The sequence below is a fragment of the Natator depressus genome, chromosome 7, assembly GCF_965152275.1.
Source record: "Natator depressus isolate rNatDep1 chromosome 7, rNatDep2.hap1, whole genome shotgun sequence".
Taxonomy (NCBI): Eukaryota; Metazoa; Chordata; order Testudines; family Cheloniidae; genus Natator; species Natator depressus.
In genome coordinates this window covers 104,842,794-104,858,630 of record NC_134240.1, presented here as the reverse complement: position 1 = coordinate 104,858,630, position 15,837 = coordinate 104,842,794, and the positions used below count along the sequence as shown (strand labels likewise).

The window sequence follows — 15,837 nt, the reverse complement described above, 5'->3', positions numbered from 1 at the left end:
CAACGTGAGAAACTTTGTGAATGCTCATTGAGTTGTTTTTCTGTCTTTCAAAGGTGTTTTTGATCTCAGACTGGTGAATGGCCAGAACAGATGTGAGGGCCGTGTTGAAATTTATGCCAATGGAACCTGGGGGACAGTCTGTGATGATTTATGGGACATAAATGATGCTCAAGTTGTATGCAGGCAGCTTGGATGTGGATCGGCCATTTCCGCACCAGGAAGTGCCCGATTTGGTCAAGGCAGAGGAAATATTTTCCTGGATGATGTGCAGTGCAGAGGAAATGAATACTTTGTCTGGCAATGTCAACACAGAGGGTGGGGCATACATAACTGTGGCCACAGTGAAGATGCCAGTGTCATTTGTTCAGGTACTGTCTTTTCTCTTATAACTATTTTAGTTAAGAATCAGAGAGCAGGATCTTTTATAAATGTGGAATTCTTGCCATCGGCAATTTCTTCATTTTCTACAAATAGCTTGTGACAAAAAGCATGTTAAGATACTATCATGCTCTGAGGTGCAATCCAGACCAGTGAGGGGTTGTGTCAATACCTGCCCTGCAACTTGGAGTGCCGCACAATGCCTTGCTGATGTAGCTCCCAACCAGACCTACGTCAGCCAGACAGTATGCAGGTCACACCCTGAGTGTTTGTATATAGCCACAGCCCTGGTCTAGCTGCTCTGACCTCAGTAGCCTGTCAGCGACAATGCAGTCACACTCTGGCTTCCAGAAGCCTTGATAACTACTTCCAGGGTGACTCCAATGCACTCCCAGTCCCAGATTTCCCCCCAAAACATGTTTTCTGCATTGTCCAGTCAGAGGTGAAAGTAAGCCGGTACGTGCCAGTACAGTGTACTGGTAAGAAAGTGGCTGAAGCATTCAGTACAACTGGGTAAATTAGGCTAGGTTTAACTGTAATAATAACAAAAAAATCAGATTTATCACTTGGATTAAATATATTTTACATTCTCTAGAAACAAAATGCTCCCCTTCAGTTTTCAGTTGTAACTTCTTGTCACTGGGAAGATGTTCACATGATTCCAAACGTTAGCTTTTGAGTGCCATCAGGGTAACTGCTTGCTTCTTATTGGTCAAGTCTCTCGTGTCAGGCGCGCAATTTACAGTAGAAACTAAGTGAAAAAAAATGCTGTCTAAGAAGATGCACATTCAACAGGCCCGAAACGTAAAAGTGAGGAAATTTTTGCCAATTTTTGCCTCAGATCCCTAAATGGCCCTCTCAAGGAATGAACTCACAACCCTGAGTTTAGCAGGCCAATGCTCCAACCACTGAGCTATCCCTCCCCCCATTATCTGAGGGTCTGGCCCCATATTTTTATGGGTAATTTCATACTCTGTTTACATTTGGAACATACAAATCCCCTCATTATTCGTTAACCATTTATGCATTATTATAAAACTTGCCCATTTAATTGAAATTCCTTATACTGTCTACTGGCAAAGAACAAATAAAAATGGATAACAGAAAGAATGGCAACCCTAAATAATTGGTTCATCCCACCAACTTCATAAAATATATATTCTCTATGTTAACCAGAGTATCTGAGACAAATTTACCAGTAATTGTTCTTACCGCGTTGAAAAGAGTAACAAGAAGCATGACATCCTGTATTTTGGTAATTGCCATTGCTTGAAAACAGAACAGTCATTGTGTTTGAATAGGTTATAAATGTGTGACAGCCACCAGCACAAATTCTTCCCAGTAAAGTAGATACAGATGGCTGTTGCGCATAGATTTTAATAAAAACATAAAGGCAGCGGCTGTGCTCCTCCAGTCTGGAGAGGGAAAGTTAGACTGTATTAGTAATATATCCTTTTGGCTATCAGTCAAAACACTGTGTTGAAAGTGCCTCGGACATTGTTGGCCTTCAGTCTACACTAGCCCAACCTCTCATTGCATACATGCAGGTAAATGCTTGCCTATCACATTTGCTACATTCTTGGCACACTGGACTGTTTGTGCAGGCAGAAGTGACGGCTTACATACGGACAAGGAGAACCTATGTTTCGGAAATGTGGCCCTTAGTGATAACTATGCTACCTTATGGAGAAGGGCAACAATAATGATCAGGGGTATCGATCAGCAGGAGTATACAATTTTTATAGTGGGGGTCTGAGAGCCATTGAACCAAACTGTAAACCCCATATATCACGGAAATCATTTCAAGCCAGGGAGTGCGGCAGCCCCCCTCGTTCCAGCACCTATGTCGGTCAGCTTCCATATGAGGAGAGATTAAAAAGACTGGGACAGTTCAGCTTAGAAAGGGGGCGAGCAAGGGAGGATAGGATCGGTGTCTATGCAGTCATGAACGATATGGAGGAAGTGAATAGGGAAGTGTTAGTTACCCCTTCACATAATACAAGAACCAGGGGTCACCCAATGAAATTAATAGGCAGCAGGTTTAAAACTAACAGAAGGAAGTACTTCTTCATACAATGCACGGTCAACCTATGGAACTCATTGCCAGAGAATGTTGTGAAGGCAAGAACTATAACTGGGTTAAAAAAAATTGGATAAATTAATGAAGGATAGGTTCATTAATGGCTATTAGCCATTGGTCAAGGAACAACCCCATGCTCCAGGTGCCCCTAAATCTTCAACTGTCAGAAGCTGGGACTGGAGGACAGGGATGAATCATTCGAAATTGCCCTGTTTTGTTCATTTCCTCTGAAGCATCTGACAATGGCTACTCTTAGAAGACAGGATACTGGGCTAAATGGACCATTGGTCTGACCCCATTTGGCTGTTCTTATGTCCCTAGGTAACGCATTCCAGTGCTTCACCACCCTTCTCGTGAAAAAGTTTTCCCTAATATCCAACTGTTGTTTCCTTCCTCTTCTTCATTGCGGTAATTCTATGCAGACAACTAGCTTTTTATCAGCTTTGTGAATTAGACAATTGGATAGAAATATAGTTATGTGTTATTTGCACAATGGGTGTGCCTGCTTTGTATTCTTTAGTATCATGATTTGCCAGCCAGCCCGCCTGCCATCTCTTTTCCCATCTCTCCATCTACTGACCTACTTATCCCTTTCTAATTTTCATCCATTCTTTATCTCTCTTCGGTCTGCATTCAGTTATACTATCAGTTTAGTTTTCTGATTTTATTGGCATTTTCTTGGATATGGCACATTATTCAAAACCTATATATGTCTCTATTAAAGATGTTGCCCATTTAAATATTGTTCTTCTTTTGTATTAATAGTTCCTACTACCACCACTCCAACATGGCTGCCTTCAACAGGTAATTTCATAATTATTTTACTTCTTTATTTGTATGTTGTACTCTTCTCTACTCACTTATTATAATACACAAGATATCCACATATTAATGGCACCAGATTCCTTGGACAGGAAAGTAAGTACGGCATGGTGATAAATCTTAGTACTTTTTGCAAGCTGTCTTCAGGCTGAAGGCAATACATTTTTTGAATATCAACTTTTTCTTTCTTTTGGCAGCTAGCATTTCTAAATAGGGACAGAGTAGTACAGTACGACACTATACTTAGGTATTTTTACTTTAAAGGAAACACTTAGGCCCCAATAATGCAAACACATATGTATGTGCTTAACTTGGCTAATGTGACTGGTCCCAATGGCTTCAATGAAATTCTTTATGTCAGTAGAAATAAGCATGTACATGAATGTTTGCAGGATTGGGGCAATAGCTGGACCAAATAAAACAGAGTTACCAGTCAACAAATACATGCACTTAAAGTCAGTTTCTGTGTGCTTCACAGGAGGAAAAATAAAAATCCAATATTTTTTTCTATGAGTTGCTCAAGAAGATAATGACTGTCCTTGTTGTTTTCCCCCTTTTTGTATAAGCAGGGCAGGGGTGGTGCCCCTAGCCTTTGTTTTCCAGAAGCTGGGAATGGGCGACAAGGAATGGATCACTTGGTGATTACCTGTTCCGTTCATTCCCTCTGGGGGCACCTGGCATTGGCCACTGTCGGTAGACAGGATACTGGGCTAGATGGACCTTTGGTCTGACCCAGTATAGCCATTCTTATGTTCTTAAGCCTTCTGTCAATTAAAGCTCTGCATTAAGTAAAAATTGTTACATTCCAAAGTTGGCTGTAGTCGCTATTTTCATTCAGACTGTAATTTTTGTTCCCAGTGCACCAGGTGCTTCTTCAGAAAGTTACTTACAACCTGAATTAAGAACTTAACATTATCAGAGAAAAAAAGCATAATCTTTCTTCCCTGAACATTTTCTTTGGTCCATATTTTCTGTCTTCAATTATATACATTTAGGGCTTAATCTTGAGAGACGCTGAGCATTAAATGAGACTGTGAGTGGGATCCACAGCTCTCAGGATTAGATACTGATCATAGAGCACCTCATTGAAGTTATAGGAGGCTTTCCTTTAACTTTAGCAGGTTTTGGCTTCAACTGATAAATCTTATACAAATATATGCAAAAATATATATAAATGACTCATATGTATTTTCTTTTCTTACATTTTATTCTGCAGCAAAATATACTTGTGGTGGTGTCCTTCAGTATTCATCTGGGACATTTCAAAGCCCATTCTATCCTGAAAATTATCCAAACAACGCAGACTGTGTGTGGGAAATAGAAGCAGTGAGCAATTACCGCGTAACACTTTCATTTAGAGATATAGTGTAAGTAAGGCACTAATTGCCCAGTCAATTCATAGGTTCAAAATCATGGAATTTTGAAATTGGTACCCTCTCCATTTCAAGGACATTTCTCACTTGTAAATGACCAGTAAACCTAAAATGAAAATTGTATGAATATAGTATTATTTGTGGTTATTTGTTCAGTCCTGGTTGGTACCATATAAGAAGCAAAATGAAGACAATCTGTCACAAACACTTTGCAGCCGGAAGGGTTTAATGTGAGATTTAGTGGTGACTAGTTAAACAGGAGTTCACAAAATCGTTTACAAAATGTTCATGTTTATTCCCCAGGACAGAAGGTAGTAGATGCCAGTATGATTATATTGAGATATATGATGGGCCACTCCATACCTCTCCTTTACTGGGGAAAATTTGTTCTGGTTCCTATCTTACATATACATCGTCCTCAAACTTGATGACAGTTCGATTTCACAGTGACTCAAGTGTCACAAAGAAAGGGTTCCGTGCTGACTACTACACCATTCCAGCAGATCAGAATACTAGTAAGTTCATGTTTAATACAGAACTTCGCTTTTCAGCAGACAAGCCTATTTACTGACTTTATTTGCTAAATAACTATTTATTAATGTTGTTGAACCACTTCAGTATAGCAAGCACTCACTGTCATCTTTCATACTTTGGGATTATTGACCTATTCCTTTCAGTTTTATATTTAAACAAACTCAATGTTAGTTATTATAAAATTAATTAGACATTTTCTCTGATATTCAGCCTCAATTTACTTTTTCTTTATATCATCTCATTATTCTTACTTGTGGCCCTTTGTACTACCTAAGTGCTCGTTCTTTATGGGTTTGATCCTAATCCTGATGTAGGCAAAACTCTCATTGCAAGCATGAGTGAATTTCATGTCCTCTCCACAACTCATTAGTTATTATTTATTTGAGCTCAATGCCTGTTTAGCACCTTGCTGGTACATGTTTAGTATTAGAATGATTTATATTTAGAACCATTCCCTCCACTTCCTTTTTCATTTTTGATGCTCTTCCTTGAGTTCCCTGCAATTTGTCCACGTCTTCAGCTACAGAGGTGCCCACAAGTGAACTAGAACACCTTCCACAGCCATACAAAGCCTGATCCTTAAGCGCTCATTCAGGCAAGACTCCTATTCTTTTCAATGTGCATTTTGCCCAAGTAAAGACCACAGGATCCAGTCCCCAATGAATGACTATCACTTTGATGTTATTCAGCCTCTGCACATGTATCTCCAAACCCCATATGGCTCATGTAAGGCCATACATGCAAACCCTTGATTCGGCAACCCTTGATTGTATTGAATAGAACATAACTGGTTAGTTCCATTGGCTGATCAGTATAATTCAAGATACCAAATCTGGTCCATAAATTGCTGTCAACAAACACCAATTTCTCTTTACTTTATTGTTCCCTTTGTCTTCACCTCCCATTGCATTTTAGATCATTCTCTCCCAGAAGTACTGAAATGCTTCATTTTATTTGCTTAATAATGGCCCTGGTAATACTGTTCTTAATTTTACTCAAGCAAAATTCCAAGCAACTTCAATAGGACTTTTACTTCACTCCAGAATTTTTTCTACTATGGTAACTGAGATTCATTGATGAGACTCTCTGAGACACAGGAAGCAAAGTTATAATTTGCAGATTTTCATAGTAATAGTAATCCACAGCCGAAACCCACAGGCCGCTGGTGCATCATTCAATATTTATGACGTAATATAGTAAAATCATGTGGTTTGGCTTATGAACCCCTTCCCCTCTCCCAATCTACACACAGAGTAGATAACAACATCTGTATAGGTTGCAACATTTAATGATTGTATGCCTGAATGCACTAATAATGTATGTTTTATCCACCCACTAGCTCTTCTGTGCTTGCCAGAATACATGCATGCAGTTGTTAGCAGAGCCTATCTCCACTCACAAGGCTACGCTGCATGGGATGTCAGCTTGAATGACCCTTATTGTAAACCAATTGTTACACCAAACTACGTTATATTCAACATACCATACAATGGCTGTGGCACAAGACGAGAGGTATGAAGTTGAATATTTAGCAACCTGAGTAAGTAGGTCTGTGCAAACTGCAGAATTTATTTTGAAAAGGGTCATGAACAGAAACCTGCTGTGGTTCACAGGAGTTACAAGTGAACCAATCGCTGCAGGTTCAGATTCATCGAACGCTCCCACCTGTCCTTCCCCTGCCTGCAGGGAACACATCACTTATTGTAGATTGACTTTATGGGGAATACTGGGGGGACAGGGAAGACAAGTGAACAACCTCAACCCATGTTCATAGACTTTTTTCTAGCATGAGCTGATGTTCATGAAGACTAATAATACTTGGCACTTAACATAAGCCACAGTTCAGCAAGGTACCAATTTAAAGCATTCACTTCTACAGTACTTTAGATTAAACACAACTCTAAGTACCTTGCTGAATCAAGACCTTTGTGCATTACATGTTCAAAGCTTTGCATGAATGTAAACTAACTGGGCTGTGTTTGGGTTCAAAGAAAATATTTTTCACATCTCAATGTAATCACCGCATCATACAGCCAGCAAAGGTTTTTAAAATGTGTTGTGAATAGAAATAACCAAAGTCACACTTCTTTTCAAAATACTGAAACAACACTTTAAATGCGTGTTATTCTATGGAGACATCAAAAGTTTAGTAAGAATAATGGTAATTGTGACGTCAGGCAAAAGTGGACTACATTAGATAATTTTGTATTTAATGTGTCAAACAGGGAAACAACAACACTATCATCTATTCCAACTTGATCAAAGCAATCTCTTCTGGTTACATAATCAAAAGGCAAAAAGATCTTCATTTGCATATCAACTGCAAAATGCTCCAGAATAGATGGATAGAAATAATGTATGTTGCTGAGGATGTTACTGAGGTCAATGAAACTCAGTATGGCAGATACGACGTGAACATTTCATTTTATGAATCACCATCCTTCTCATGGCCAGTGTATGATTCTCCATACTACGTTGACTTGAACCAGAATTTATTCCTTCAAGCTTCAATTCACAGCTCTGACCCAAATCTGGTGTTGTTTTTGGACACGTGTGTTGCATCACCTGATCCCAATGATTTTACAACAGTAACCTATGACATTATGAAGAGTGGGTAAGGACTTTCCCAGCAATAGTTTAGAATGAAACTGTGCATGGAGTACTGTATCTGTTTTGTTTATGCAATAATTTGAATGGGGACAGTGTGAAGTAATTTCAGTTTTCCTTGCCAACAAAGTATTTAAAAAAACTTTTTTGGCAAATCCTGGAAAAAAATGAGAAATCAATAGAAACAATAGAAATGACATTTAGATAATGCAACTCTGCATCAGTGATTCCATTCAAGAATGTAACGTCGTAACTAAAGAGGTAAATTCAGTTCTTATGTAAACAGGTGTAACCCCAACCTCCGCTGATGTCAGTGGATTTTCACCTGCCCACATCAAGATTGACTTCAGCCCCAATTAGTTTGTCTATAGAATTCAACTGTATTTTTAAAATATTCTGCTCCATTTTTTAAAAGAAAAAAATTAATTCTTTTGCAGTCCTAGTTTTTTTTGGTAGCATACTGTAAATGTTATTTCAAATTACTGTAATTCAATGTTTGGTTCAAATGACTGAAGTTTAAGGTTTGATTTTTCCTGCTTTTCTGTATTTTCCCTGCTTTTTAACATCTTTTCAGTTTCTTTTCAAGAGTGTTCGGTGTTTTGCAAGTAACACTTAAGAATTTTAATGTCACTTGGATGACCCAGAATTGTTCATCTGTCTTGGCTTAAACCATTTCTTGTGGAAAAGTCAGATTAAAGAATTATAGAAAACAAATTAGATTTAGATCTGGTATGAAAATAAAAATCACTGATCTCCTCCAGAATAGCAATCCCTATGGTTCTAAACCCTTCCTGCCAGAATTTCAGTAGACTTCTCCATTATTAGACTCGACACCTTTCTGCATATGAAAGCACAACTCTTTCATGAGCAGGTCCCATTGTCAATGAATATGACTATTTATTGGTGCAATCCTAATTATATATAAATAATGGGGAATAAGAGTGAAATTTCAAAATAATTCAGCCACAGTAGCATTAGAGCTGCAGAACATAGAGAAGTTAAGTTTTAAAGAAGCCACCTGCATGATAGTTTAAACCTCCTATCTATTGCAGGAGATGAAAATTAGATATTCAAAACAGCCCTTTTAAGAAATGAGCTGATAACATCATACAATGAAGAAACAGCCAAATCTTTTAAACCTCATATTTATTTAAATTAAAACCCAAAAGGAAATAAATTTTCCATATCTACATTCAAACATATCTTAACCATCTATAGGTGACAGAAGTGTTGGCATGAATATAAAACAACATAGTAACATATGCAGTCTTATAATAATCTCAGTTTATACAAGTTTAATACCTTGTGATCTTTCTTATGCAAATGAGTTTATTAAAATGTGTATAAAATACATTGATGATATGACAACTATGCAGCTTCTTCTGAGATAAGAGCTGTGTGTTAACAGGTCAGCTGAGTTTTTTCTCGTGGTGGTTAAATTGAACCAGAATGCACTGGCATGGAACTTTGGCACTTACTCAGGTGAGTCAAGGCTGACAGGAAAGTGAAACATACTAGAATCTTGTTCTGTGAAGTTCCTCTGCAGCTGATTTAGTAGAGATTAGAGTCATTGGAAATGGCAACTTTCTTGCTTCTTGCATCCAAAGCAGAAATCAGAAGAGTGGGAGTGAGTTGGATAAGATGGCACAGAATGGAAGAAGGAATTTATCATCCTTATTATTCATATCCAGTAGCACCTAGAGAACCCAGTCAGACATCGGGGCCCCACTGTGCTAGGGTGCTGTATAACCATTTAGTATAAAGATGGAGCCTACCCTTCAGAGTAGAGCTGGTAGAAAAAATGTGGACTGAAATTGTTCCTGTCAAAATATAGATGTTCAGAGCTGAAGAGTTTCATGGCAATGTATCACTTCTGATAGAACTGTCACTGGGAAGGGTTTCTCCGGTGAGACAAAGAGAGACCTAGGCCAAGTGATTAGGGTATTTGCCTGGGCTGTGGGAGACCCAGGGCCAAGTCCCTGCTCATGCAGAGCAGGGACTTGACCCTGGGTCTCCCATCTCCTGTGTAACAGCCCTGGCTATTTTGCATTGAGACTCTCTCATGTATGGTTTTTTCATGAAAAAAATTGAAATCTCATTTTTCATCTGCATTGGAACACAAACAAATTTCAAAACGGTGTCTGAAATAGAATGGTTGTTTTCTGGCCAGCCTCACTTAAGAGCTTAAATCTTGGTTTCATTTTCCCCTTAATAAAAATAAACCCCCTTTGCTTCAGCTGTTCTATAGGGGTCATATACATTGCAGCCTAGAGATCTAAATAAGCAGCCTTGGGCTCATTTCACCTACAGGGGACCTCTTTGCAACTTGTCCGTCCTGGGCCCCGACCCTACAAAGACTTATGCACAAGTCTAACTTTAAGTATGCAAGTTCAGTAAAACTACTCACACTCTTAGAGTTAGGCATGTACGTAAATACCTTGTTGATTTAGAGACATCAGTATTTATATTTTGCTTTCAGACAAGTCACTACTACTATTTTAACCTCTTTCATTTTCTATTCTTACTATAATTGTATATTTTTCTCTCCCTTTCTGTTGTCAATGAATTTTAAATTTTTTAATTTTTATCTGTGCACATAGGGCATGCTGGATGCCAGTGATTTATTTTTGTGTGGATGCATGAAGACTAATTGTATTTTATTTATTTATTTTAGATGTGTTAGAGACCCTACCTACAGGACATACTATTCATCCTACAGCTCCACAATACGGTTCAAATTTAATGCCTTCAAGTTTATTAACCAATATTCATCAGTTTACCTGCAGTTTAAAATGGTGGTGTGCAGGGTATATGATTATTCTTCCCGATGCTACCAGGGCTGCATAACCAGGTCCAAGAGAGATACCAGCTCTTACCAAGAAGAGGTGGATGTTGTTGTTGGGCCTATTCAGCTTCGGAAAGATGGCACTAAGAACAGGAATGCTGGTAAATTTAAATACACTAAACACAAGAGAAGGTTAAGTGTGACTATGAGCATTCTCAGTGTGGCCCCCTCCGATGACCAGCCTGGGCAAACTGCAAAGAATAGGGCAGACAATCCCCCAAACTGGTGGTTTATTCCTATAATTAGATTCACCAAGCCAGTAACAAAACAGCTTCTGTACTACGTACCAAGAAGCTAAAATACAGTTTCTTTTAAGCAATCCAGCATTTGGCTCCCACCCTGAGAACCAAGTCTATACAGTGAGAGTTACTTTAAACCTTATTCACCATAAAGTTCGACTGCAAAGTTCTACCAATCCCAAGAGATCGGACACTGTTACCTACCATGTCAAGGAATATTTCAGATCTGACCCAAATAAATGCTTACAGCCAATTCTTATTAACTAAACTAAGATTAATTAAAAAGAAAAGAAAGTTACTGTGGTTAAAGATGTTTATACATACAGATATGAGTAAAGTTCTTAGGTCAATTTCATAATAGAGATGGTGATTTGTGAAAATACTTCTAGAATCAGTTCAATAGGTTTTAGTCCAATAGGCAGTCCATGTGTAGAGTTTGTTCAAATTCTTCTGAGAATTTTCAGGGATAGTCCAGGGTACACCTGGAGACCTCAGTCTGGTGAGTTGAACTTCTCCTTACAAAGTTTAAGCATATCTGAGATAAAACAAGATCAGGTCCAAAGCTTCTTTTATGTTCGCTAGCAAGTTGACAGCATCTTGACAGCAGACATCACAGCAAGGGCCATCCCAGATGAAGAATGGGCAGTGTATATTGTTGCTTTGAAGCTAAACTTTTATTTCTTATGTATACACAGATAAACTAGTTGCACTGATTAGCATAAGGCAATTGCCCATTCAAACAGTTCATAGGTAAAAAGAAAAGGAGTACTTGTGGCACCTTAGAGACTAACCAATTTATTTGAGCATAAGCTTTCGTGAGCTACAGCTCACTTCATCGGATGCATACTGTGGAAACTGCCTTTTGTATTCTTTTTGCGAATACAGACTAACCCGGCTGTTACTCTGAAACAGTTCATAGGTAGTTTACTACAAACATCAAAGAGAAATAAAGACAATATTATTATACCACAAGTTTCATTTAAATGTTAATATCCCCTTTTGATCTCTGAATCAATTGACTATATAATGAAACATTACAGATAGGATCCGAAGTTTAACATTTACAAGCTAATTAGATCACATTGTTAAACTTCTAATAAGATATAGGTAAACACAGACAAATACAATTAGTATCTGCTTCTAATTCTCTAACAATACAGGTTTACATTTTAAGAAGTCTGGCCTATTTAACATGGCTTTGTTAACTATCTACAAGGAATGGTTCTGTTTACCATTTCAATACTTTTCTAATATGACCTTAAAGGTTGATTTTGGGTCACTTGGCCTGCTTGCTGCTTAACTCTCTCTGGCTCAGTGTCACAATAAGGTTCCGTAAATCACTTTTCATTTCGTTTTACAAAATCTTAGTTCTGATTTCTAACAGCGCAGCATGCTTTTACTGGTTTAGCAAAAACTCCCTTATAAATATCAGGGACTTGTTTATTGACTAAGAGCATCTACAAATTTGTTCCTTACTTAACACATTTCAAACCCATCATTTTAATCTGCCCAGCTCAGAAATTCTAATTGAATCAATTCTTCAGGAAGAAAGATGAGATGCAGTCCATCTCCTTATTATAGCTTCATTGATTTAATTATCCTCAAACTCTTCAAGCACTGTGGTTGTCATGGCTCACCTTGACTATCTCCAGTAACGTGAAACCTCAACCTTCCTTGAAAAAGATTCCATTCCCTAGCTCTTGTGCTAGTTATGATGTTTTCTTAATGTTGAACCTAAAACATCCCTGCTGGCGGTTCAGTTCATGAAATAGTCTTTACTAATATAAAGATGGATTGTTGTGTCTAAAATGTCTTCTATAAAACAGAGTGAAATTGATTTATTTCTTGACCTGATCTAGAATGTAACTTTACAATTCAAGTTCTGTTTGTCTTGGTATCTTTGGCAATAACTAGAGCAGAGAACGAACTGAAACCAAAACTCTCTCTCTCAATTCACAGAGCTGGACTATTCTGAACATCAGGAAGACGTGGATTCCCGTGGTTCACTTACTGCTACTGCTGGTCATTCCCAGGCTCCATTTATTGTTACGGGTGTGGTGCTTGCAGCTGTTATTTTCACTCTTGTTGGGTTTCTTTTGAAAAGTAAACTGAGGAGACCGATTCCGTACCAGATAATGTGAGACGCTAAAGACACCAGCATCAGAGCATTTATGTAATGATTCAGTTTCTAGCATTTGCACTCAATAACTTTTATACGACAAATCATGCTTTAAAGAAAAAGTATGAAAATGTTACTGTAATGAGGCTACACTCTGAGTTCTGGTAAATTCAGGCTAGAGATGGGCCTGAGGTTAAAACCCCACCTCCAAATAACATGAGAATCTAGGAGAAGTTTGAATCCAGATCCCAACTCTCTAACTTGCTGCCAGTTCCATGGACTTGAATCCCAGCCCCATATCCGGCCCACCAGCTCCCTTCCCCACAATCTAGAACCAGACTTTGCAGCTCAGGACTATCTCTAGTCTAGATAGACCAAAAACTGGGTTCAATTCCTGTTTCACCACAAACATCCTGTGTGATCATGGGTGTGAGACACAGTCTCTCTGGGCTTCAGTTACCCATCTGTAAAATGGAGATAAGAGCACTTTCCTGCCTCACAGGGTTGTTGTGTGGAGAAATACATATAAGATTGTGAGATGGGCAGATACTACAGGGAACGGGGCCATACAGGTACTTAAGATAGACAGAGAGTACTTTGTTTTGATAACTTTATATATAATAAAGGGCAGTTTGACATTATTTTTATGTTTACCTTTTACACCTGCCTAGCACATTTCAGTCACTTCTGATCAAGATATTTAGATTCTAATGCAAGTTTTCTCCCTCATAATCCTCCTCTCACTTCCTTTCAAGACCAGTGTTTCTAACATCTCAAAGAGTCTGACATGGAAATTATGGTGAGGAATCAAATGTAACAGATTGTGCAAATTTGTAGGATGGGATGATTTCCAGTCTAAAAAAATCTCATATATAAACACAGCAATTTAAAATCAGAAAAGTGTTTACAAAGCAATATTTCTATTTGTGTACTTGCAAATATAATGTCTCTGCATCTCCAAATTACTGCTTTGCAATATGAATAATATGGTTTGTGATAAAGAAACTTTGGCAAGAACCAATTTGTGTTGTTTTTTTCCATTTCCAAATCAATAAGTGTATTTATTTAGGCTTTTTATAAGAAAATGAGATTTGTCTCTGCCTTTAAACAGAACATAATATTATAGAGAAACTGGTTTTAAGAAGCCAGATATTTAAATGGAATCGGTCACTTATATTTGACTCAGAAATTTTTCTGTCATCTTAGTGTTTTTTTTTAAACCTGGAAAATGTCAAGATTGCAGTGGGGAACAGAGGAGACTGCAAAGGAGCCAGTTGCAGCTCCCTGGGTCCTGGGGCTCTCCCTAATGATGCCAGCTGATTATGGCCCCCAAAGAGCCATCCACCAGCCAAGGATTACGGGACCATATTGGTGCTCTGGCCATGCCTACCCCCACCCCCTCTATGTCACCAAATGCAAGGGTCACAGGGACACTAGCATAGGAGCTGGCTGTACCAGCTCTACGCAGTTGGGGACTAGATCCACACCAAGAGAATCATCAGCTAGGGAGATCCAGCAGCTTTCCAGCTTCATGGCATGCCCAGTGCTGAAGAGATTTTCTGATCCAGTATTTTATTAAAGTTATTTCTGTGTAGAGTAGCTGGCCTGAGAACACATACCATGCAGATGGATTCTAGATGCACTTTAAATGTCCCCTGCATTTTTGCAATTTTTTCCTGTAGGTCCAAGCACACGCTCTTTCCCTTACTTTCATTGACTCTAATGAGTCATATGTATATTTTATTAGAGAAAGTGCAGTACATGTCAGAATGTAACCACTATGCCCTTTAGCTAGTATATTTTTCTAAGTGATTTTCTGATATGGGCAAAGAAATTATTGTAAAAAGGACCTGAATGGAGTCTGTTCCTGGTCAATTGTTACATTTTCAAACATTTCAGATGACTTTTGTCTATGAAACCCAAGGTTCCTGCTGATGTCAGTTTTTCAAATTCCCTCCCCTACCCCTAAATTAACTGGTTTGAACTTCCTTTATCAGGAACGATACTTCATAGTGATCGGGGGAGCGGGAGAGGGAGTTGTTCTGAGAAAACTGTGTGTGTGAAATGGACCGTGTGTTATTGGTGGGAGAAAAGATCTCTTAAACTTTGTGGACTAGGTAAAATAAATAGGAATAGAATGGAATAAGACTGAGGAACGGTCAATGAGTCTCACACTACTCTATATAGCTTTTGTTGGCAGTCATGTAGATCTGGCTAGCCATATGGTGCTGGCTATTCTGAAAATACATTACTGTCCTAATATTACTTTTTCATATGAGCAATTGCTTTAGTTGCCACAGGAAAGTTATGTATTAATAGATGGGGCAGTGATCTGGTCTGCATCATAGCAAATGGGAAAGGAAGTGGCCCTGTAGATAGTCTTCATGATGATAAGGTTTGAGAAACCCTGGACTGAAGAAAGAAGATAATAGTACTTCACAGGGTTGAGTATTAATACTTGGAAGACTGTGAGGTGCCCAGGTACTGCAGTAATAGGATTCATCTACATACCTGTAACTGGGGAAGCTCTACTCCTGTCCCGCGATCCTTGCAATCTTGTATGCCTCTAGCCTGTTTACACCTCAATGTGATTTGTTAACATTACCCGTTGTATCAATCCTGTGCAGCAGCTCTGTCTACAGCATTTTTCGGATGTCAGCCATTTCTCCAGGGAGATCTCACCCTCCTGAAATCCCTTTTCCCTCGGCTCTGCTAGCACTTACCCCCGGTACTATTTAACTCCTCCTCCCAGCTGATAGGTCAATTAGCTCCTTAGCATCCCCAGCCCCATTAGGGAATGAAGTACTGTATTCCTCCATCGAGTCTTCTCTGGGGGGAAT

The 15,837-nt window shown here is 38.7% G+C and overlaps 1 protein-coding gene across 1 annotated transcript in view; it reads left to right on the top strand.

Annotated features, from left to right (window-relative positions):
* LOC141991353 (scavenger receptor cysteine-rich domain-containing protein DMBT1-like) overlaps window positions 1-13,019 on the top strand; it is a 69,503-nt gene extending 56,484 nt beyond the window's left edge. Inside the window, exons 9-16 of the mRNA XM_074959650.1 lie at window positions 54-397; window positions 1,900-1,921; window positions 4,497-4,647; window positions 4,957-5,168; window positions 6,527-6,699; window positions 7,413-7,801; window positions 10,469-10,740; window positions 12,838-13,019. Of these exons, the coding sequence (XP_074815751.1) occupies window positions 54-397; window positions 1,900-1,921; window positions 4,497-4,647; window positions 4,957-5,168; window positions 6,527-6,699; window positions 7,413-7,801; window positions 10,469-10,740; window positions 12,838-13,019 (1,745 nt within the window). The remainder of the gene's footprint in view (window positions 1-53; window positions 398-1,899; window positions 1,922-4,496; window positions 4,648-4,956; window positions 5,169-6,526; window positions 6,700-7,412; window positions 7,802-10,468; window positions 10,741-12,837) is intronic.
* The last annotated feature ends 2,818 nt before the right edge of the window (window positions 13,020-15,837 follow it).